Source organism: Scheffersomyces stipitis, chromosome 4 (genome assembly GCF_000209165.1).
Source record: "Scheffersomyces stipitis CBS 6054 chromosome 4, complete sequence".
Lineage (NCBI taxonomy): Eukaryota > Fungi > Ascomycota > Pichiomycetes > Serinales > Debaryomycetaceae > Scheffersomyces > Scheffersomyces stipitis.
In genome coordinates this window covers 1,263,732-1,287,535 of record NC_009044.1, presented here as the reverse complement: position 1 = coordinate 1,287,535, position 23,804 = coordinate 1,263,732, and the positions used below count along the sequence as shown (strand labels likewise).

The following is a 23,804-nucleotide window of genomic DNA, read 5'->3' as shown; positions in this document are numbered from 1 at the left end:
TATTCATTGGGAGACTAGAACGAATATAGAATGGACGTATAGAAAGATTGTGGAGTACTCAGTGTAGAGTGAAATAGAGATGGTGAACTGTAGATAGAATTGAGAGAGGACAGAAATTAGAGTCCGTACCAGAATAAAAAAGGAAGAACGCACAAGATTTACTTCAAATTTAGATATGTTTAGATTCCATGGGAATATATGATAAGATAGTGGATAACGGATACGTTAGTAGGAAATTCACTAATATATTCTATAAAGATTCGGGTTGCGAAGAAAGAATCGTATGAATTTGGGATAAAGAGAATAGACAGAAGTAGAATATACGTGGAGTATGCCAATTGCAAAAAAACAGTATATTATGGAAAGAAATTAGTTCATTAGGATACGTAGGACACTCCACATGTAATGCCAGAGAAAACTATACGTGGCAACCAGATTAAACCAGACGTTCAAATCTACTAACATCCACAAAATAAGGAGCACACACACTTGATGAGCTCTAACTTCACGATTTTGTTGTTCATTTTCATTCTTCAAAATTAATTTACATCAATTCCATACCAATGAATTTTTCTATCTATTCTAAACCCAGCATACCCCAGTCACAATTCACCAATAACTCAATTCGTTACCACTACCACCTCTTTCAATTATGCCCTTTGTCATTTCTCCAGACCTTCACCTAAACTCGTGCGACTATTTCGCCAGGGCACACAACCGAAAATATCTCCAGGCTGTTCTAAAACAATTAGTAGCTCCAGTTTTTCATAACTTTCTTTCTTCTGATTCGATCCTCACCTCGCTTTGTAGGCTAATTGATATTCTGGAGATACACTTGGCATATCAAAATGAGGCTCCTCAAATTGGCCGTGGCTTCACTTGCCTTGCCAGTGGTTCTAGCTTCCCCGGCTACTATACCCAAAATTGAAAACGAAGTACAGAAAGACGACGGAGGAATCAGCGATCCCGCCGAATTGATTGTAGATGCCAAAGCTAATAGCAACGACAACAACATCAACAAAAATGACAGTGGTAATCTGCCAGACTCAGCGATTTCTAACAGCGAAAAACTGCAAGAGGATACGAAGAAAAAGACAGACGAACAGGAAGGAGAAACCAATGATTCAATCCAAATGCCGTCGCAATTGACGATGGCTGATTTCGACTCCTCTACCAGTAAACAATTGTCATTTATTGAGTTTTACTCACCCTACTGCCATCACTGTAAAGCTCTAGCTCCAATCTGGGAGAGGGCATATAAAAGTATCTATCCCGAGTTGGCCAAGTTGAACATCCAGATGAGACAAGTGAACTGTGTAGAAAGTGGAGATTTGTGTGAAAGAGAGGATATTGCTTACTATCCCAACTTGAGATTGTATGCTCCAGCCAGAGATAAGAAGACCGGAGAGTTGATTCCAGGTAAGCTGAAAGACGTAGACGGCTTTCCTCGTTCGCTTACCAGAACATCAGAGAACTTCGTCAAGTACTTGAAAAAGTCTGTTGCAGAGTACAATGCTGGAGAAATTGATATGGACAGTGCTTCGGAGTTAATTTCCACTGATGCTATGCTTGATATCATGGCTGGAGACATTTCTGAACCACACTTCGTCACTTTTTTTCCAGCTACCGATAAGCAATGGACAACAACTGAATCGACGGGAAAGAGCCAGTTCGACAAAGCCTGCTATGACTGCAACGAAGTAAAGCAATTGTGGGACAAGTTGTCCAACCATGTGTTACTGGTAACTAAGACTGGCCATTTCAATTGCCAGTCGAATCCTTCAATCTGTAAGCTGTTGGGTTTCAGTGAGTTGTCCAAAGTAAACTCTAAGTATTTACCAAAGTTTGCTATGTTTTTGCCTAAGAGAACAGGAAAGATCAGATTCGACTACAACGGAGAACTCTCTATTCCCAAGATGAAGTCTTTCGTTACGAGGTTGTTTGAGAACTCTCAATACGAGTCGTTATCTGCTAGAGGGTTGGCTGATGTTATGAGCTACAGAAAATCTTTACCAGCTGAACCTTTGGAATCGTATCCAAAGGATGGCGTAGTTTCTATAGTGTTTTACTACAACGAGAAGACGATAACGGAAGAAGACAGAGCCGTTCTTCCTTATTTGTTGGACTATGTCACCAAGTCCCCATTCAATGTCAAGTTGTATACTTCTAAACAAGACAAGATCGAGTCTAATGTGCTTGTACAAGCAGAAAGTTTGGTTCAATTCATCAACTACGACCATAACGAACCACATAAACAGTTCAACAAGGCTATGCATTTGGCTACTACTTTGACTTCTAAGCCTACCTTGTTGGTATTCAAAGACAATTCGTTGATCACCACTGTTTTTCAGAGCTTTGCGCCAGAAGATATCAGAAATGAAAAGAAGATCAAGGAATTTATTGAGGATAACCAGTATCCTTTATACAACGAATTAACACCAGAGCTTTTGCCATACTACTTCAGTGACAAGACAGAAAAGAGAGCTGATAAGATAGTAGTAACGTTTATAGATTCCAACGACGCAGTAGCCACCAACAAGGCAATTTTCAACATGTCTCTTGCTGCGCACGAATACAACTACTTGAAGAAAACGTTCTACTTTGACGATCTCTTGAAGAATAGATCAGCTAAAGACAAAGTGGTAGCTAAATTGAAACAACTGAATGCTGACAGTCTCAAGATAATCGCTGCTATGAGGAAGGAAATCCCCCACCTTTTCACCAACAGTGAAGTTTTGTTCACTTACGTAGATATTTCTAAGATAGACCAGTTCAAACACTCGGCATTCAAATTCAACCCAGACCACTACAAGCCCGGTGACTCTATTGTCATCAGTAAGGATAACAGATACTACTGGGACGAAAACACCCAGGGAGCCCAGTTGACCAACGATCCACACATGTTGAAGCCGGTTCTTCTTTCTCTATTGGATTCTTCTCGGGGACCCAGTATCAATACCAAGTTGGTGAGTAGTCCATATGGAGGTCCACTTAATTTCATGAACAAGATCCATGACAGAGGCTTCATAGGATACATTGGCTTCTTTGCTTGCATATACTTTATAGCAGTGATAGCGAGAAGAATCGTCAAACAGAGAAGATTTGCTTCCAGACAGAGCCGAGGCATAATAGGAAATAACGTTCCCAAAAAGGATTAATCCAGCGATTACTCACTATAATAATGAATAGCTATTCCCAGTAAGCTCTACCAGCTATCCACTGTGCTCTATAGCCATAGTACTGGAGTAATCTATATAACAAGTTAACTAATATAGTACACATCATGTCCCAATATAACTAATTTAACATCAAGAGCCTAATATCTGTAGCTCTTTGGCTTCTATTTCAATCAATCTCTTGTAGCAGGAATTCAAGCTTGAGATCCTAAAGTCCTTCCCTGGAACTCCACTGACTTCGCTGTACGGAGGAATTATTGTTTTGGGAGGAACAACCGTGCCCTTTCGTATTACGCAACATTCATAGATTATTGAGAGGTTTTCTAGAACGCAGTCGTCTTCAATAAGAACTCTGTTCCCTACATTGGCCAGCTTTACTACAGTATTGCTTCCTATAATAGTGTAAGCTCCTATAGTCACAGGACCATGGTATGTAGTAGAGTCCAGATCTGAGCACTCCTGAAGCACGGGTGGGATGATCTGGCAGTTTGGACGGAGGTAGCAGAACTTGCCTAAAGTAGCAGTGGTAGTATCTGTGCTGCTTTTGTTTGCTAGAAGTTGAACATCACCGTGGATTTGTACGCCAGGATGAATAGTAGCATTTCCATTTATGACGATCCGGTCCGAGCCTGAGATATGAGCGGACCGTGAGATCCGGTTGCCAGAGGACGTTTCTATCCAATCAGCCATTAGAGAGAAAGCTGTGAGGTATACGGTAGCTAGCAATTACCTATTCAATTGATCTGGTAGGCTGAAAAATGGAGATTTTCACGTGATACGACTTTTGTTGGTTTTTGTTCACTTCGAATTTACAATCGAGACGCGAGTCGCGCAGCGAGAAGAGATGAGCCGCACGGGCGTGGGGGAAACTTTCCCTTTAAGGCTGATACCAGCCGCACCGTGCCAGCATGGCATATCTGTCACTTTGAGATGTTCTAGCGAGAGATACTGAGATACTGACAACGAGAATTAGATAGAGATATTTATAGAGGACAGCAAAAAAAGAGTTTCGAAGCCTGCCCTAACAAGTGAACCAGGAACAGGGCCATTGAAGACTTGTACAACAACTCCATCAAAACTCATTAAGTAGTAATTCCCGGTAAATCCACCAAATTCTACTCTATCTGTCAAATTCCATCTCAGCACGTTTTCAGGAACCGCGCTGGCAGCGCGCGAAAAGTTAGGGAGAGCTTCCACGAAAAAATATATTCAGGTGGTTGATATAAATAGTGCCGATGCTCTTGTGTTTTTGTTTTTAGAAAAGTCTGGCTCTATCTTCATCCTAGCAGCCAGTCATACCAGACTATCCGTTCTTTCACCAATGTCACTCTTCAGAATCAACTGCGGCTACCAAAACTACGACTGGGGTAAAATCGGGTCTACCTCAGCAGTAGCCCAGTTTGCTTCCAGCTCCGATGCCTCTGTCTCTATCGACAACTCCAAACCTTATGCTGAATTGTGGATGGGTACACACCCTTCGGTTCCCTCTGTCGCTGTTGATGGAGGTGCAGACGTCGAAGGCAAGACCTTGCGTGACCTTGTCTCTGCGCATCCACAGCAGTTGTTGCACCAGTCGATTATTGACAAGTTTGGCTCCAACAAGGAATTGCCATTTCTCTTCAAGGTTCTTTCCATTGAAAAAGTTTTGTCGATTCAAGCTCACCCCGACAAGAAGTTGGGTGCCATTTTGCATGCAGCAGACCCCAAGAATTACCCTGACGATAACCACAAGCCTGAGATGGCTATTGCTGTGACGGAGTTTGAAGGTTTCTGTGGCTTCAAGCCTTTAGAGCAATTGGTCCAGACGCTAAAGACTATTCCGGAGTTGCATGACATCATCGGGGCCGAGCTCGTTGCTGAGTTTGCTTCTGGAGTGAAGCCTCTGGCCACTGTAGGTTCCGAGGAAGACGCTTCTAACAGAAAGTTACTTCAGAAGGTATTCGGAAAGTTGATGAACACTGACGAATCTACAATCGCTACCAAGGCAGAGTCGCTTGTTGCCCGTACAAAGTCTGAACCAGAACTTTTCACTGCTATTGATTCCAGATTGCCCGAGTTGATTCAGCGTTTGAACGGCCAGTTCCCTAAGGACATTGGCTTATTCTGTGGCTGTCTCTTGTTGAACCACGTAGCCTTAAATGCCGGCGAAGCCATGTTCTTGCAGGCTAAAGACCCTCATGCCTACATTTCGGGAGATATCATCGAATGTATGGCTGCCTCCGACAATGTTGTCAGAGCTGGTTTCACACCAAAGTTTAAGGACGTCAAGAACTTGGTTGAAATGTTGACTTATTCATACGACTCCGTCGAGAAACAGAAGATGCCACTTTTGCCTTTTGCCAAGTCTCACGGTGAAGCTGTCAAGTCTGTCTTGTACGATCCACCTATTGCCGAGTTTGCCGTTTTGCAAACTATTTTTGACAAGAAGGCTGGCAAGGTCCAACACTTTGACGGCTTTGATGGTCCTTCTATCGTCATCGCCACAAAGGGTAACGGTACCATCTCTGTCAAGGGCAGCTCCGACGTCAAGGAAGTCAAGACAGGCTACGTTTTCTTCGTTGCTCCTGGTGTTGAAATCGAGTTGGTCAGTGGTTCTGATGACAACGAGTTCACCACCTACAGAGCCTTTGTGGAAGCCTAAACGTACACTCAAATACAGTAATGTCTACATAACACGAATATATTAATAGATAAGAACAAAACACTACGGTAGTTAAAATCAATAAAAGCTAAAGAATATTACTTTAATGTACTTTTAGTCTACAAAATTCACTCTCATATACTCTCATGTACTCTAAATTGCAATTGCCTTTATCTCCACCTTTTTCTTTTTCTTTATCTGTATCTATCTATTCTTAATCCATTATCTGATTCCATATCGCCTGCATATATCGAATTAATATAATCAAATCACAGACCGTGGATTATTTATCAAGTAACTGATACTACTCAAACTGTGCCTTCAGTCCAGGTTATAAGTCCGAGACCGTAAATGAGCTTATACTGGGGCTCTTGACAATTGGAACTGTCTCCAAAAAAAAAAATACTGACGTCGCAAGTGGACTCGGAAGTTGGCTACAAGCGTGGGGTACAGAGGAAACGAATTCTCGAGTCCATTCAAGAAGATTCATAGAGCAATTTTTAAACACCAGCGAATTATGTCGGAGATTAAGTCGAGGAAACAGAAAATTCATATTCACACCACTACGAAGGAACAATCAAATCAGAGGTCAAACCAATGAAAAATTACTATACAAAAATTACTGTGAGTAAATGGGTAGCAGCACTAATTTCTGTATACCGAGCTGTTTCACAAAATCACATAACTAACATAGTGGGAACGAGAAAAAAAACCACAATGTTGAAATTTTCACCAACATGTTGTTTTAGCCACCCAGCCGAACTAAAGAGCAAAAGCACCAGAAGCAGCCAGTAGCCGTTCCCGTAGGTAGACGAAAACCATGAGTGACGCAATCGAAGAACAACCAGTTGCAGTAGAAGCTGTAGCTGAGCCAGTGGCCGAGGAAGTTGCTGGAGCCCAGTCAGACTCCGTGCAACAGCAACCGGACGAAACCACTGAGGTCACGAGAAGTGCTCCTGAGACCGAGGAAGAACGTGCTGCCAGATTGGCCAAGCAGGAAGAAATCGACGGCCGTTCCATCTATGTGGGCAATGTGGACTACCAATCGACACCTGAACAATTGGAAGAGTTCTTCCATGTCGTGGGAGTCATTGAGAGAGTGACAATTTTATTTGATCGCTACTCGGGATTGCCCAAGGGATACGCCTACGTTGAATTTGAAAAGACAGAGAGTGTAGAACGAGCCATCGAGGATTTGCATGGCAAGGAATTCAGAGGCAGAGAAATAAGAGTCAGTGCCAAGAGAACCAATTTGCCAGGGTTCAAGAAGAGAGGTGGATTCAGAGGAGGATTCAGAGGAGCCTTCAGAGGTAGCCGTGGAAGCAGAGGTCCCAGAGGAGGTTTTAGAGGAGCCAGAGGTACCTTCAGAGGTCGTGGCAGTTTTAGAGGAGGCAGAGGAGGATTCAGAAGAGAAGGAGATGGTGAAGACGGACTTCCAGACTCTGGAGCCGAACCAATAACTTCTTCGGAAGCTGCTTCTGAACCATCACACGAATGAAGGAACTGGATCAAAAAAAGAAGACCATATAGTGAAATATCGGGATTAGGCAAATAGCCGACGCGAAATTTAAATCCAGAAACTTTTCACGGGCTTAACAGACACCGTTACAGGGCTAAGTTCCGGTGTTGCCATTATTTATTTTGAAGTGGTGCAAAAATGCAAAACCAAAAGTACTTGCAATCGTAGCAAATCCAGTTGAGTTTGTGTTGGCCAGGTTGCTGACACAATTCTAGCATTGTTGCAATCTGTTCTTAAATGTTCATTTTGGTATCCATTATTTTTTATATATTTATTTTTCACATTTTTCAATTTTCAAATTTTCACATTTTCAATGATACTATATTACTATGCCTTTAATTTATTGCAATATAAAACAGATAATCATGCCACGTCGTATGTTAGTTGAAGTGTTGGAATGAGACTGAAAGGAAAGATATCCGTTTTGCTAATAATGTGGGCTTATTATCTAGAATATCTAGTGGTCTAATATGAAGAACATGTTCACGAAGGTATACTGAATTGGAGCACTAAAAGTTGAAGCAAATTTCATTTGATTGCAATAAGCTTCTACTTGCTTGTCAAAGTAATCGACTAGCTTTGAGACACTTGAAATTCTTCTGCCTATTGCAAGAATCCAAGGCACCAGTGGGAAATTGGGCTAGTCCCGGTTGAAGGGGTGTACCCCAAACTTTGAAGCGATTAGTGGCTCCTGCAGCGATAAGAGAGGTGGCTGATCTCACGTGCACCTATAAAGTGAATAAGCCCACCGATACCGGCAATTTTTCCGATCTAGAAGATTAAGATCACAGCAAAGATTCAGAGAGCAGGATCATGATGCAGAGCTTCATGATGAAATGGGACTTGGGAAACTATAAAGCAGTTTTTTTACAGACTTGAGGGTTGGGTTGAAGGGAATACAAGATTTAGAACAGGAAAGGTGAATTTTAGCTAGCAGCAACGTCAGTCTAAAACAGTCTGTATCATTTTAAATGAATTCGTCTGTTCCAGAAACTGTTTCATGCCTTGATCTTCTTGGTTTGCTTAACATTCAAATAGTTAAGGTAGTTTGTCAGAAATCTGTGCAGCACATGATGAATCACGTGAAAATATTCACTTCGCAAAAAAAATTGGATCTCATCTCTCTACAATGAAATATTTAGAAGTTTCTCAGCTTAGAAAGACACCTATAGACCACCACCAAATACAGAGAGGCACACATAGCAACCATGACGTCCGTAAGAAAGAGAAAGATGAACCGTTCATCGATAAAGAAAGCCACCAGAAGGTTGAAAGACAGACAGAGAAATATCAATATCCATTCCAATCCCATCATAGCAGCTAACTGGGACAAATCTTTGACATTACAACAGAACTATAAGCGTTTGGGATTGAGGGCCAAGCTCGGATCTATGGCCGGAGGTCAAGAACAGAAAGTTGAGACTTTGACTGAGATAAGAGCCAAAAGAGAAAAAAGTGCTAGTAAAGTCAAGCCCTCAGATATTGAGCAGACCGAAGATCCAGCCCAGATTCCTGAGGGCGAAGCTCGTTTGATCAGAGATGAAGATACAAATGAAGTAGTTAGGGTGATCTATGGTACTATGAAAGTATCAAAAGATAGTGAAGCCAGTGAAGTGGAAAACACTCTGGTCATAAAGCAGTTGGAAGAATATGCTCAAAAGAACTCACAGTTGAAGAGAGAAAGAACTGCTTCAGACAGGGAAAATGAGTGGTTGAAAAGCTTGTACGAGAAACACGGTGATGACTACGACAAGATGAAGTGGGATAAGAAGTTGAACGTGCAGCAACAGAGTGCTGGTGAGTTGAGAAGAAGAATCACAAAATGGAAAAAGGTCAACAGTATTGAATAGGCATATCATATAGCATCAGACATCATTTGCATTTCCTAATGTACACTAGTTTCACTTATATTGTTTTAAATGTAATGTTCATAGTTGTGGTGTATTAATGAAGTTTTAGAAACTTGATACTATAAATTTCTATCTATGACTACCATACCTAAATTGACTATTATACAGTTGCAATATTATTATATGTCCACTATCCTTCTACACGTTATTTCCTTCTTAATTCGTATATCTCGTATCATATTCTTGAAGGTAAATTCTTCTCCAAGACTTTATCAATGATGGAGTTCATTATGGGTTTCAATTCAGAGTCATCGTACAAATGTATCAACTTCTTCTTGCCGTGAATTTCCTCATTATCCTGACTTTCAATCATTTCTACAAACGTGGGATCTATAGGAATATTGCCCAAGAATGTCAAGTCCAACAGTTCACACAACTGCTGCCCCCCTCCACTCAGAAAGATGTTGGTACACTCCGCACAATGAGGACAGATGAAGCCACTCATATTTTCGACTACACCCAAGACATTGAAGTTAACCTTTTTACAAAAGTTTATCTCTTTTCTGACGTCAGCCGTGGCTACCTGCTGAGGTGTTGTGACTATAATGGCTCCATCTATTGGTCCGGCATATCTCAACTCTTCCGCTATGGCTATATGCTCATCTGAAGTCCCTGGAGGTGTATCTATAAGCAAATAGTCCAAGGGGGTCTTTCCATCTCCGCCTGTCCAAACTACATCTTTCAAGAACTGTCTGATCATAGCCGTCTTTTTGGGTCCCCTCCATACAACAGAGTTGTTTCTGTCCCCCAACAAGAAGCCTAGCGACATAAGCAGAAGGGATCCTCGCTGTTTCTTTCCTTCTACTATGGGATCATTGGCATTACTATATACGGAAACGGGAACCCAACCCGCAGTTGACTGATGAACCTGTTTATACTCCACACCGAACATACGTGGTAACGAAGGCCCTGTCAAGTCGATGTCAAGTACTCCGACGTTGTAGCCATGGTTTACTAAAGTAAGTGCAGTTTGGGTGGTGACAGACGATTTTCCAACCCCCCCTTTTCCGGAAAGGATGAGTACGATGTGTCTGACACCGGCAAGCGAACGAGGAGCCTCTTCCATGTGAATATGAATATTAAATGAACGCAGGGATAAAGAGAGATGATGAAATGTAAAATGAAAAATTAAGAACGATTGCGAAATTAGTAATACTATCTTCAGAGAAAGTCACCTGACCACAAACAAAATCGCAGCCCACTATCTGATTCTCAACTTTGATTGTCAAGAGCACTTGTTGAATTCTCTCGCTAATTCTCTCGTTATTTTTCTCGCTAATTCTCTCACTAATCTCTCACTATTCGCTAATATTCCTCACGAGTACTCACCCTAATATCCTCACTAACAAGTCACTAATTTTTTGTACTACTCAAACTCTCTCGCTAATTCACCATTCTGATTCTCACACACTCTGATTTCCATGTTTGACATGAACATCTTTTTTCTGCTGTTAACTATGTGAACACTTCACTAACAGAGTCTATTCATTATTTCAATACCCTGTCTTGTAAGATAAGCAACTATCTCGATCTCAAGAATATACTCGACTTCGATTCAAATCAGAACACTTCCATAATTTGAATCTCTAAGCAATTCAATATCCTTCATTCTTATTTACATCTTCAATTACAATCATGAGCTCCCGTTACTCCGCTGCTGGTGCCCACCAACGAGATCTCCGTACCCAACTCTTTGCCTCGCCCAACGGAAACAGAACGCCACCCTCTAGAACAGCATCACCATATGAGCCATCGGCGCTGGTCTCAGCCAAACACAACGAGTCGTTCTTGCTGACTCTTGAATCTCAGAACAACGACGAAATGGAATCTATGGGCCACAAAGTGGCCATGCTCAAAACGTTGGGTCAGAAAATGGGAGTCGAAATCAATAAGGGAATCAAACTCAACGATGAAATCACAAACACCTTCGAACAAGGGAAGGTCACCTTGAAGAACACATACAACAAGATGGTGGTGATGAGCCAGCGTGCGGGCATCACCTGGCGAATGTGGCTAACGGTGTTTGGACTTGTCTTTGTTTGGTTCTTCTATATCTGGATATTTTGACGAAGAAAGCAGAATAAGACGTAGCAACGTATTACTGAAAGATCATTAGAGAATAACTCATTCTTAGAAACACCATAATAACGACATAATTGATTGTAACAACTACAATATCAGACAATATTACTTCAGTATTAGACTACGTCATCGGTACATTAAAACTATTACGTTGTAATGTTCTTCCTTCCACATCATTACAACAGCACTACAATATAATGAGTTCTACACCATGATTTCAGAGTAGTGATTACAACGTGATAACTACTACACTATGACCGTAATGTCACTTCTTCATTGTATTAGTACTACGCCCTTACAGCGCATCGTAACTTCACATCATATCTTCATTCATTAGACTTTACCACTCATTCAATGTATATAGTTTTTCAAGAGGGATATCAGCCGGATGCTATGTACATCTGAATTATCCTCTGGTGAATGGGTTCCATTGTTATGGCCATTCCATGCTACAACCTCGGCACCTTCGTACTCGTAATTATGGTCAAACTGCTGTTCCTCCTCTGCTTCTTGGGCTATTGGAGAAGTCGGTGATGCGACAGAGATGATGGTTCCACTAACAGAAAAGTCGCTGACCAGATTTTTGCTCTTGGAGTCGTAGGCTTTGTTGATAGCCGACAATGCACTTCTCCCATTGCTGTACTTCTTGTCGAAGTTCTCGGTAGTGAATGCAGCGTTCTTCTTAACAGCAGCATCGTTAGCTGCTGAAGACTTGATGCTGTGTACCGTAGTTTTTAAAATAGACCTCTTAGGCTTCAATATATGATGCGATGGTTTATGCTTAGGTGTAGGTGAGAAGTCTTTAGATTGAAAGCTCCTCGTTCTTCTTCTACTTCTACGATGTCTCAACGTCCCTTTGTCACGGAGTTTCTTCTTTTTCTTCTTCAACTCAGACTTCAAAGTATGGTAGTACTTGTTCGTACTGGCGATGCTGGTTATGTTTGCATTTGACTCTTCTTCAGAAGAATCAGAATCAGAAGTATCTGACGAAACCGCATCACTGTCTTCTTCTTCTTCTTCTTCATCATCTTCTTCTGTTTCCGTATTCAAACCAGAAGAGTACCATATTTCATCGTCACTACTGAGTCGTAAATTGTCTAGCAACGATTCTGTAAGAATCCTACGCGATGGAGACATACCTCCTTCAGCAACATGAGTACACTCACAATTGTCAGTCTTGTTCTTTTTGAACGAGTCTGATGTGATAGGTGAACCATTGATCCGTAACTTCTTAAAGTGAGACGTTTGCAACGTCAGCTTGATCGTGGCAGGCGACTTCACACTTAGTATAGAAGAAAAAGGTGATTCCTGTAAAGGAGTAGCCTCCAAGTAGTTGGGATTGGACAATAAAGAAGAGTACAAAAGATTGATAGGATTACTTGTGACATGGAAAGGCAGACTGTTCATGTTACGCGAGTCGTCATTCTCAAGAGTAAGCATTCCACTTCCGTCCATAGCCTCAGATGTTGACCCCGTCTTGCCTTTGGCAGAAAAGGGATCAGATCCGGAAAACTTTTTATCTTGAAGTTCACGATACTTGGAGATGCTGTTGGACATGAATAGTTCAAATTGTTCCAGGTCCATCTCCTGACTGTCGTTATCATTATTGATTTTGTTGGCGTCATTGTTATTATTTGAAATGTTGTTTCCATCGATATTCTTATTGATGCTGATGTATTTATCACCATTTTTACGGTTATCAATATTGTAGTTGGCATTTTTAATATTGTTAGTATGCTCCCTATGCTGAACAGACCTAGGCAGTTCGGGCAGCGGCAGCATCACAAAAGCAGACTCTGGATGTGTGGCTACACCTTTCGGTATCACACCTAGTGGATCTGGCAGCATTACAAGAACAGGACGGTTAATAACATCGTTGTCCATGTCTTCATCTTCATCTTCATAAGCGTCCTCTTCATCTTCATCTATATCTGCGTCTTCTTCTTCATCTTCGTCATCATTCATGATGCGACTGTTATTTGTATAATCCTCCACGATGTTGATCTCATTCGTAGGACTTATATCCTCGTCCTCATCTGCAAAGTAGCTGCTCGGATCTGTACGGCGAACTATGCGATAAACGTGTGGATACTTGTTCTTACTTTCTGCTCTGGAATTTCCCAATTGATCCAGAGGCAGATTCACGATTTTGTCGATTTTTGCCAACGAGGAAGCGATCCTTGTGATTCTTTCAGAAACGTCTACAGAACTTCTGAGTAAGTCGTTGATCTCAGAGTCGATCATATTGGGCGGTTCATGGCTTCCTTCCAGAGCAACAGAGGTCGATGTCAAAGCCCGCACCAATTTTTTATGTTTATGACTGATGCTCTTGTTTAAACTGTTGGCCAATTTAGCAATCTCTATATTCTTGAACTGGATTCTTTGTTCAATCGAAAGCTTGTGTCTGATTTCTAGACGGAGATCGTTCTGGAAATTGGATGTGACATTGAGAAGCTGAGTGACTACTTGGTGAGCTTCTTCCTTCAAAGGACCTCCAACAATTGAATCTAGCTGAAAAGCTTCTACAGCAGGCAATTGTGGCTGCGCCTTGGCGATACGAGGCTGGTACTTTTTGAAGGACTTGGATTTAGACGAGGATGACTCTTGAGGTGCTGGAGCTGTCGGTAGACTTCCACTAGGCATTATGATATATTATTTATATGATGAATGTGAAGATCAGATATCGCTATCGATTCGTATTGAATGGGAATGGAATGCAGACTTATAGATGATATACTAGAACGTATGGAGTAAAATCGATTTAAGGAAATGGGCTTATAGTGGTATACCAATAATATGATGAGATCTATAATCTATGTTATTAAAATGGGCTGTGATGAGATGAAGTCTCTATGATTTGATAATTTGAAAATTTGAAGATATGATTACAAGCACAATGCAGATGCGGTGGCCCTTGTAGAAATGAAATACTGAAGAAACAGATTTGTTGTTATGAATTGAAGTTGAAATGGTGACCAGGAGTTTGAAAAATTTATCACAGGAAATCAGTAATTAATAATAAGGGAATTTATTTCATGTATGGAGTGCAGACCCAGAACCAGAAATGCCTATCTCCACAGGTCTGGAGAGAAAATAGGGAGATTTTGCGAGCAGGCGCGCAGCGAGGTCTGGAAGTCAGTTCTGTTAGGGAGGAGACCCAGAACGAGAAATGGTGCGAAGAATACCGGAAGCAGCCACCGATACTGCTGATCGTGGGTCTAAAAAGTGGAAACAATGACAAGTTTAGTGAGAAAATATCGATTTACTGGCACCAGAAGCAAAATAATGAGAAATCTGGCTATTTGAGGATCAGGGGCATGGAAGTAGCCCTGTGTGAAAAATAATTCTAGGGACCAGTTCTAGCGAGGCCAAGTAAGGTACCGGAAGTTACCAGAAAGCTTGATGAGAAGTAGTCACAAATCAGCTAGGGCTTAGGCTGAAGTCTCGGCTGTTTAAATATATCCTAGTAAGTGCTTCAGAGTAAGAAATAAGGGGGAGGAACCTGCTGAAATTTGCTGGAGCTAGCGAGACAAACAAAGAGACAAAACAGAGACAAAACGGAGACAAGTGAAATACCGAGAAATAATACCGACAGGAAGCAACATGAATAAGCATGAAGACGCTGGTGTCTGTTCACTAAAATGACAATACAATTGAAACTATACGTGAGCTAGCGGTACTGAAACAACACCAACAAGTTCAACCTGGCCAACTGAAGATATACATGTGATTCAATACAGACTTTACTCTACAGAAATGAACAACTCTTCCGGTGTTTCTACAAACTCATTTACTAGACGCAATTCTCGGTATTCCATTTCTCGCTAGCTATCTCGGGGTTTCCTGCTGCAGATTTATCTGTACTGCGATTAAAATCACATTTTCAGCCAAAGATATCGCTTCTTTCCCACGAGAATCATGGGAGACAATAAGCATTGGCTGATAGAATACTTGTTGTAGCTCTTGCTTATTGCAGTTAGGTTGATATGGTCGTTCGTGAATTGAGCTCAGCGGTCAGTTACTTCGAACCCCTGACTACAATTTCGGTACCTGCTCGTACAAGTCACACGACCGATTTCCCCATTGGTCTCCACTTATGAGCTCTCTCCACGATTTAATCCAACAATACACGAATAAACTCCAGGGCAGAGGCATCTTGGAACTTTTCTCGAGTTCAATGTCACGGTATATTCCAAGCAGTCTAACAATACAAATGAAAGCAAACAGAAATCTACGGGCTGTGGTTCGTAATTTTACCTTTCTCTACTAATAGGATAATTTTTCACTCTGTAATATTATTTCGTCCTAAGGACAGCTGTACCATCTCCAGATGCCTTATGCCATCCACTTGCCATGACACCAGCAAATGTCACAACCTCCAAGTTGATAGCCTTACAGGAATCCATAGCGTATTCGTGGTTTGACGCCAATTATCAGAACGAATCTGTCCTCGCCGCACTGTCAATTGTGCCACATTCAGGTACAATCGGTGATCAAGCCTCAGTTTCCGAACCATAGACTTTTTAGGATTTTTCACCAACTCATTTCTGACAGCACAGACACAAGAAACCCTGCATAAGGACAACACCATAGACTCCATCTAGATGACAGATAGTCCCACAACTTCACTTCTTCTTTCAATTCTTTAATATTGCCATAGCTGGATCAATGAACAGATATCGTCTTTCCAGTATAGTTGATACCAAAGCTTCCTATCTAACATTCAACATCTATTCAGCAATCAGGTACAACAGTTTCATAAATTTCTATTAAATCCAACATAAGTCTTCATCTTTGTATAGCATATCATCCACTGGCAATAATCTTTCAACAATTCGTCAACATATGAACATCCTATTCTTTATCTTACCTCAGGTATTCGGAGGATGCTGCTCCAACGTCTTCGTTCTTGAAAATATTCTTGCCAACAACACCCTGAACCAATCATTGGGGACAATCATCACATTCAGTCAGTTCCTATGTGTTCTGATTTTTGGTTACTATGCCAATATAGACGTTAAGAACTCTCACTGGTACTTCTTGTACCTAAAGAAACCAGCTATTCCACTTCACAAATGGTTCTTCACTGTAGTACTATTTTTCTTCACTTCAGTGCTTAACAATCTTGTGTGGAAATTCAACATCACCGTGCCCTTTCACATCATCTTCAGATCAAGCGGAACTGTAGTAACTATGATAGTGGGCTATTTGTACGGAAACAGGAGATATACCCGAAGCCAAGTTCTCGCTTGTATAATTATAACACTAGGAACATTAATGGCTACTTTGCCAAATACTGGCAAAAACGATAGCGTGGCTAAAGTAACTTCAACAAACACTTCTTTAGTAACGGCGTTTGCCTCAGATCTTCCCAAGAACCAGACAAAGCCAACCATTGTTGTTTCTTCTAGTTCAGACGGAGGTTTCACTACTGGGATCACATTGCTTACTGTCGGCGCTGTACTTGCTTCTTTCATGGGGCTCTATAACGAGCAGCTCTATGTTCAGTATGGAAACCACTGGCAAGAAGGTTTATTTTACTCTCACTTCTTGGGGTTACCATTATTTGTATTTGTGGCTTCTACTATAAAGTCAGAGTATCTCGCTGTATGGAACGACAGAAGTACTATCAGTATTGGTGGTCATTTTACTGTTCCCAGCCAATTGGCTAGTTTAGTCATAAATGTGCTAACTCAGTTTGTCTGTATTAGAGGAGTGAACATGCTAGCAGGAAGAACCACAGCTTTAACAGTTACGGTAGTTCTTCTAGTTCGCAAATTTGTAAGTCTCTTTATCAGCATCTTATGGTTCAAGAATGAACTCACTAAAGAGGGAATGGTTGGAGCAGTGGCAGTTTTTGGTGGAGCAGCCTTCTATAGTATCAGCTCCAACTCCCTTAAGAAGAAAAAAGTGAAAATACAGTAATCACATGTACAAATAACTGCATTGACGTTTTTATAGCCTAGCCTATATGGTTTTACACTTGTGTCCAATCAAATGTTTAATTGTCTAGTAATACACGTTTTGATATCTAGTCAGACACGTTAGTCTATCTAATAGTACAGGATCTTATTCTAATCGTATACAGATCTTGTAACAGCATGTGTATCTCCAAAAGGATCTGCTTCAAGAGTATCGGTAGACTCAGTTTTGGCCAATTGTTTAGGCTTGGAGTGTGGTCTTTGCAACGCTGAAGGTTTAACTGGGCGTGGTGGAGGTGGCGATTTGGCTCTAGAGGAAGGGCCTTCTATCGTAGCCTTTTGCAATCTCCCAGAAATCAGCTCTTCTTCAGGCTCACTCTCTGATTCACTAGAGTAGTAGCTTTCGTCACTAGATTCTGAAACTCCATTATCTATATCTCTTTGGTCGTAGTTGGGTGCTGGATTTGCAGCCGAATACCCACACTTCAAGTCGAACTTCTTAAAAACTTCAACCAACTGCTCGTTGGAGTTAATCAAACTGCCTAAGAACTCTTCATCCAATGCCAAAACTTCCTTCGACTTGTTGCCATCGTCACCAGCACCTACATACTGCAAGTATCGTAACACTTTTCTGCGGATAGATCTACATTTGTCAAACTCCTTCATTGCTTTATCATCATCGTGTGGAGAGATGTCTGCTGGAAGAGTCAACAACGAATTGCTCAATGCAGTGGTGTGAGTGTAGCAATCGGCAATAAGCGTTCTAATCCTTGGAGCCTCGATCTTGTAGTTGATCTGAGGAATCTCAAATTGCTCGTCAGCATAGACGATACCCTTCCTCTTCTTTTTCTTCTTGTCCTTCTTGTCTTTCTTATCTTTTTTGGAATTTGATTCAGAATAAGGAGAAGCAACTCTGGGCCTAGGAGGAGGCGATCTGGGAGTTCTAGGCGACGACGAAAGAGGTGGAGACTGTGGACGAGAATGGGCTCTATTTCTCGAACTACCAGAGTACTCATCACTGTTGTAGTTGTCATCGAAATCATCCTCTTCGTATCTTCTACTACCACGATTACTACCGCGATTCACATTAGAATTACTTCCATTGCTGTCTTCAAACTCATCGTCATTTCTCAGCAGATGGTTGTAATCGGGCGATTTATGGCCAACCGTGTTCCTACGAGATTTCAGCTTCTTGGGAACAAACTGCCAGAGCAGAGCCAAATACTTGTAGCCATCCAATTCAGCCAATTCCAGCTTCCAGCCGATAGCCAAAGCCCGGACTTGGTCGAAAATCTCCTTATCGTAACTAAGACCAGTTCCAGTCTTGCCGTTACCGGACAAAATGCCTTTCAACACATCAATCAACTTGTCGTCTCGAGCCAAGGTGGGACCGACATTTTTCCCTCCGTTCAATACTAACAACTCCAAGATGGAAAGAGCCCGCAATTGCTCCTGAACAGTATCGCCATACTTGATCTTTTTTCTGACGGCACGAGCAGCCTCCACGGCACCAGAATTGGGCTGTAGCTTAATCAATTCGAGCAAGTCCGAGAGGTAGAGCTCGATGGAGTCATCAATGTCGTCGTTTTTGTTCAGGGCCAACTGATTGATTTTGACCGAAATGGAGGTATATGGTTTTTCACCAAAAATGGGCATTTTGAAGTTTGAGTAGCTTTACAAAGAGGTACGATGGATTTGGAATTGAAAATAGTGATGTTTCTTGAAGAGTGGTATAATATCTAGAATCGAGCCCGAGAAAGGAGAAGGGTGAAAAATGTGGATGGGATTGCTTCGATGTCGCGATGTCGAGATCTGGGGGGAGGAGATCTATAGGCAGTGACAGATGGGGACGGGAGATAGCGAGAGATAGTGCGTATCAGAAGATAGCGAGAGGGGGAGATAGCGAGAGCAGGTGACACTGAGAGAGAGCGTGAGAATGCGGACGAAGAACAAAAGTGAGTGCAGAGTTTGGGAAGTTAAGGAAGAGTTAAGGGAAGAGTTAGGGGAAGAGTTAGTGGGAATAGAGATGATATAGGGAGACCTCTAACGTGATAGGGAGAGATTGCGTGAAGACTCCGTGCGATGACCTCTCCCTAGAATCCCCATTCCCCACCACCTCACTACAGCCTTCTCACTACAGCCTTCTCTGCTCCCACGAGCTCTCGCTACTACTTAGCTCACTATTCACCGCTAAACGCCCTATCTCTGTACGCATCTTAGCACACGTGACCCAACGAAGAAAATTTTTCTACCACCGTGATTCGTCTCCAAGTGGAAACCTACTGGACCTACCCTTACGTGTTCTTCTCTTTCTTCTTCTCATCTCCATTGAACTGTAGCCCGTGTGTGTCATTGTAACAGCCAATTTCGACCGTCAAATTTGCACCAAACAGCCAGATAGCTCAGGAAATCAAAACCGTACCAAAATCAAAAGAGAGATGTCTGAAAACTACGACCAGGACAAGTTGGCCCAGGACCTCCAGAACTCCTCCATTGGCGGAAACGACCAGCAGCAACTGAACCAGTACAAGCCTGGTAATGCCCAGGCTTTTGTTCCACAAGGGGGCTACCAACAGTTCGACCAGTATCAACAGCAACAGAACTACTACAACCAACAGCAGAACTACAACCAAGGTGGTTACCAGCAGTACCAGCAGCAGCCCCAGCAGTATCAAAACTACAACAATAACAACCGCGGAGGATACAACCAGCGCGGAGGATACCAGAATACTCGTGGCGGCTACAACAACTATAACAATCGTGGGGGATACCAGAACTACAACAACTATAACAACAGTAGAGGAGGGTACCAAGGCTACAACGCCAACAACTATAACAATAACAGAGGCTATAACCAGTACGACAATGTCGATGTTGACGCTTCTGGTGCTCCTGCAGCCCAGGGGATGTCTTTGGCAGATTTCCAGAAACAGAAGGATGCCCAAGCATCTTCATTGAACAAGCCAGCTGTTAAGAAGACGCTCAAGTTAGCTCCTTCTAGCGGAATCAAATTGGGCAATGCCACCATCAAGGTTGGAGCCAAGAAGGATGATGTTTCTAAGGAATCCTCACCAGCCCCAACTTCTTCTGCTACCACTGCTTCATCTGCTTCTAAGGAATCGACTCCAGTAGCTGAAACCAAGGAAGAAGTAACTACTAACAAGACTGAAACCAAAAAGACCGAGGAAGTCAAGAAGACCGAAGTAGTCAAAAAGGAATCTACTCCTGTAGCTTCTACTGGTTCTGTATCTGCCAGGGAATCGACTCCTATCTCCACTGCTTCTTCTGTAGCTAAGGAACAGGAAGATGATGTTGACGAAGAAGTCGTTAAGGACTTGTTTGGTGGTAAGGACCATGTTTCCATCATCTTCATGGGCCACGTTGATGCTGGTAAGTCTACAATGGGAGGTAATATCTTGTACTTGACTGGTTCTGTCGACAAGAGAACTGTGGAAAAGTACGAAAGAGAGGCCAAAGATGCCGGTAGACAGGGTTGGTACTTGTCGTGGGTGATGGATACCAACAAGGAAGAAAGAAACGACGGTAAGACCATTGAAGTTGGTAAAGCCTACTTCGAAACAGAAAAGAGAAGATACACCATCTTGGATGCACCAGGGCACAAGATGTATGTTTCCGAGATGATTGGTGGTGCTTCTCAAGCCGATGTAGGAATCTTGGTGATTTCTGCCAGAAAGGGTGAATATGAAACTGGTTTTGAGAAGGGTGGTCAAACCAGAGAACACGCTCTTTTGGCTAAGACTCAAGGTGTAAACAAGATCATTGTCGTTGTAAACAAGATGGATGATCCTACTGTAGGCTGGGCTGAAGAACGTTACAACGAATGTATCACCAAGTTGGGTGTGTTCTTAAAGGGTATTGGTTATGCCAAAGAAGACATCGTGTTCATGCCTGTTTCCGGATACACTGGTGCAGGTTTGAAAGACAGAGTTAACCCCAAGGATTGTCCTTGGTACACTGGACCAGCTTTGTTGGAGTACTTAGACAACATGGAGACTGTCAACAGAAAGATCAACGGTCCTTTCATGTTGCCAATTTCTGGAAAGATGAAGGACATGGGTACAGTAGTAGAAGGTAAGATTGAGTCTGGTCATATAAAGAAGGGTGGCTCCTTATTGTTGATGCCTAATAAGGTCAATGTAGAAGTCTTGACAGTCTACAACGAAACAGAACAAGAGTGTGAAACAGCCTACAGTGGAGAACAGGTAAGATTGAGATTGAGAGGTGTCGAAGAAGAAGACTTGCAACCAGGTTATGTATTGACCTCACCCAAGAACCCAGTCAAGACTGTTACCAGGTTTGAGGCTCAGATCGCCATTGTCGAGTTGAAGTCTATCTTATCTAACGGTTTCTCGTGTGTAATGCATTTGCATGCTGCCATTGAAGAAGTTAAGTTCATTCAGTTGAAGCACAAGTTGGAAAAGGGAACCAACAGAAAGTCCAAGAAGCCTCCAGCATTTGCCAAGAAGGGAATGAAGATCATTGCCGTGTTGGAAGTTGCTGAACCAGTCTGTGCCGAGACTTATAATGATTACCAACAATTAGGTAGATTCACCTTGAGAGATCAGGGTACTACCATTGCCATCGGTAAGATCACCAAGTTGTTGTAGAAAGCTTCTACGTGTACATAAGTGCATATTATATACGATTGTAAGACTTTTTATAAGTATTAAATGCATTCCTATTGTCATCTATTAGTAGTTACTATTCTTTTTTATACTATGGTACAATGATTTCCCCTAGCACTAAAATTCATTGCTGGTTTCCTCATCTATTAATGATTCGAATATTTCAATAAGATTCTCTAAACCCTCAAGAATGTTCTCGTCGTGACCCTGGCCATGAACAAACTTGGCATGGGCAAAGTCTATCATCTTCAACGTACTTAATGGTGCTAGAAGCTCTCTTTCTCTTCCTTCATCTTCGCTATCCTCTTCATCTGAATCTTCACCAAGAAGAGGTTCAAAAATGAGTGGATCGGCCTGATAATACGAGTCGTCGTCAAGAACCTTACCATCTCTGTCTAGCCACCTAGTCAAATCGTTTTCGTATATAAACAAGAGAGAACCTGAAAACACCCTGATTTCATAGTCTAGCAAACAATTATAAAGCAATTGCAATCGCTTAAGAGTAGATTCCAAAAGTCTCTGGAGAATCTTTTTACCGTGTGGCTCAATGGTATGGAGGTGGTGGTTGAAAAATAGAAGTAGCCCTTGTTTTATGTTCCTCTTGTCAAGCGATCTGCCGAAGAACTTGTTGAACTCAAGATAATTGGAATTATCGCTATCATGAGAGATGACATTTACTGAAGTCAGGTTCATATTGGGATACAATTCTGTAGTTGGTTTCTTTTCTGAATTTCCACAATAAACCTTCATTCCACATATTCTGAAGCTTAGAGAGCCTGTTGTTGTTGATTCGCTGACTTTCTGTAGTCTGGCAATCTTTTCTGGTGCTGTGACAGAATCGTCCGTAAGTTTCGATCCAAGCTTGATATCCAAGATACTTGGATAGGTGAAGCCATGGTATAAATTCTGAAGCACAATGTACTCTTTGTCTGTATCATTTGTAGTGAGTTCACTAACTGATTTTTGAATCACTAGTGGATCCAGAGGGTTTAAGAAGCCTCCCTTGACATTTTCGCTAGTGGTTTCGGCATGTCCTTGTATGATCGCATTCTGATTGCTTTCATGAAGCTTCCCCATATATACGGGGAGCCAATCAACAAGTTTAGAACCTACTGGCTTTTCTTCTAAATCGGCGCCGTCAGCAGCATCGTTATTGTAGGTATCGGAGTAGAAGTCTAATTCTTGTTGAGAAGTGGGTTTCACAAAGAGAGAGCCCTCCTGAAGAGTCATTGAACCAGCATGGCCTGCTGCTTGGTGTAATGATGGAGTGAGTCCAGAACTGTAAGGAGGACTAGAATGATTTACGCTAGACATTTATGGATGTTGGCAGGAAAGAGCATAGAAAAGTGAAAAATTCAAGGCAAAATAAAGACGTTGATCTGAAAGATGGGGACTTCCGGATTAGGAAACAGAGAAGCAACAGGTACGGGAAGATCTACCAGAAATACTACATGAAACAATACAATTGGCTAGCACAATATTGAGCACTGACTAGACGTAGTTATCGAGAGGGACAATAGGTGTGAATCAAAGAGGATTCTCTCGTTAAAGGTGAACGGATAAAGTGAAAAATTATTTGGTGTGAAAAAAAAAAGTTAACAGTGAACAGCAAAGGCTACTCAAAGAAATGGTAATTCAAGCCATTGAAATCTGAAGCAGGCACTTTCCAGGATCTTCTAGCCCCAACGAGATGCAATTTTGGCTGATATCGAAAGAGTAGATGACCAAATATTCTGTTGTCATCTCGTTCAGGTACAGCCTCTTCTAATTATAACTCTACCTCATTGAGCAGAGATGGCACTCACAACTGTTCAGGTTACAAATCAAGTGTTCCGGCTAGAAAAAAAGCGAAAAGATGCAAATTCTCTAGTAGACGACGAAAGACAACGGTTCCCAGAGATCATAGATG

General features: G+C 41.9%; 11 protein-coding genes across 11 annotated transcripts; 7 read left to right on the top strand and 4 right to left on the bottom strand. All coding sequences in view use genetic code 12, as the record gives it.

The window, feature by feature from the left end:
• The first annotated feature begins 810 nt into the window (after positions 1–810).
• Positions 811–3,310, top strand: PICST_67636 (predicted protein). Its single transcript, XM_001384508.1, has one exon. It carries the CDS (start codon positions 849–851, stop codon positions 3,156–3,158), a length of 2,310 nt encoding a protein of 769 aa, XP_001384545.2. The 5' UTR covers positions 811–848; the 3' UTR covers positions 3,159–3,310.
• On the bottom strand, positions 3,309–3,866 carry DCT25 (dynactin subunit P25; the record flags this gene model as incomplete). Its single annotated transcript, XM_001384163.1, has 1 exon — positions 3,309–3,866. The coding sequence occupies one exon, from the start codon at positions 3,864–3,866 to the stop codon at positions 3,309–3,311; it is 558 nt and encodes a 185-aa protein (XP_001384200.2).
• Positions 3,867–4,469: 603 nt separating this feature from the next.
• PMI1 (mannose-6-phosphate isomerase) lies at positions 4,470–5,881 on the top strand. The gene has a single exon (XM_001384507.1). The coding sequence runs from the start codon at positions 4,498–4,500 to the stop codon at positions 5,815–5,817; it is 1,320 nt and encodes a 439-aa protein (XP_001384544.2). The 5' UTR covers positions 4,470–4,497; the 3' UTR covers positions 5,818–5,881.
• An 849-nt stretch (positions 5,882–6,730) lies between these two features.
• PICST_45495 (predicted protein) lies at positions 6,731–7,195 on the top strand (the record flags this gene model as incomplete). The annotated part of the gene is made up of 1 exon (XM_001384506.1): positions 6,731–7,195. A coding segment is annotated over one exon (465 nt), but the record flags the coding sequence as incomplete, so codon positions are not given.
• A 1,349-nt stretch (positions 7,196–8,544) lies between these two features.
• PICST_77674 (predicted protein) lies at positions 8,545–9,241 on the top strand (the record flags this gene model as incomplete). Its single annotated transcript, XM_001384505.1, has 1 exon — positions 8,545–9,241. One exon carries the CDS (start codon positions 8,545–8,547, stop codon positions 9,184–9,186), a length of 642 nt encoding a protein of 213 aa, XP_001384542.2.
• A 180-nt stretch (positions 9,242–9,421) lies between these two features.
• On the bottom strand, positions 9,422–10,312 carry PICST_36005 (predicted protein; the record flags this gene model as incomplete). The annotated part of the gene is made up of 1 exon (XM_001384162.1): positions 9,422–10,312. The coding sequence occupies one exon, from the start codon at positions 10,310–10,312 to the stop codon at positions 9,422–9,424; it is 891 nt and encodes a 296-aa protein (XP_001384199.2).
• Positions 10,313–10,881: 569 nt separating this feature from the next.
• Positions 10,882–11,313, top strand: PICST_44918 (predicted protein; the record flags this gene model as incomplete). The annotated part of the gene is made up of 1 exon (XM_001384504.1): positions 10,882–11,313. The coding sequence occupies one exon, from the start codon at positions 10,882–10,884 to the stop codon at positions 11,311–11,313; it is 432 nt and encodes a 143-aa protein (XP_001384541.2).
• A 2,070-nt stretch (positions 11,314–13,383) lies between these two features.
• Positions 13,384–13,971, bottom strand: PICST_45674 (predicted protein; the record flags this gene model as incomplete). The annotated part of the gene is made up of 1 exon (XM_001384161.1): positions 13,384–13,971. A coding segment is annotated over one exon (588 nt), but the record flags the coding sequence as incomplete, so codon positions are not given.
• Positions 13,972–16,173: 2,202 nt separating this feature from the next.
• YEA4 (golgi uridine diphosphate-N- acetylglucosamine transporter) lies at positions 16,174–17,253 on the top strand (the record flags this gene model as incomplete). Its single annotated transcript, XM_001384503.1, has 2 exons — positions 16,174–16,641; positions 16,717–17,253. The coding sequence occupies 2 exons, from the start codon at positions 16,174–16,176 to the stop codon at positions 17,251–17,253; spliced, it is 1,005 nt and encodes a 334-aa protein (XP_001384540.2).
• A 149-nt stretch (positions 17,254–17,402) lies between these two features.
• PICST_45928 (predicted protein) lies at positions 17,403–18,905 on the bottom strand (the record flags this gene model as incomplete). Its single annotated transcript, XM_001384160.1, has 2 exons — positions 17,403–18,260; positions 18,450–18,905. The coding sequence occupies 2 exons, from the start codon at positions 18,903–18,905 to the stop codon at positions 17,403–17,405; spliced, it is 1,314 nt and encodes a 437-aa protein (XP_001384197.2).
• Positions 18,906–19,687: 782 nt separating this feature from the next.
• Positions 19,688–23,205, top strand: ERF2 (elongation release factor; the record flags this gene model as incomplete). The annotated part of the gene is made up of 2 exons (XM_001384502.1): positions 19,688–19,883; positions 19,950–23,205. The coding sequence occupies 2 exons, from the start codon at positions 19,688–19,690 to the stop codon at positions 21,875–21,877; spliced, it is 2,124 nt and encodes a 707-aa protein (XP_001384539.2).
• Positions 23,206–23,804: the final 599 nt, after the last annotated feature.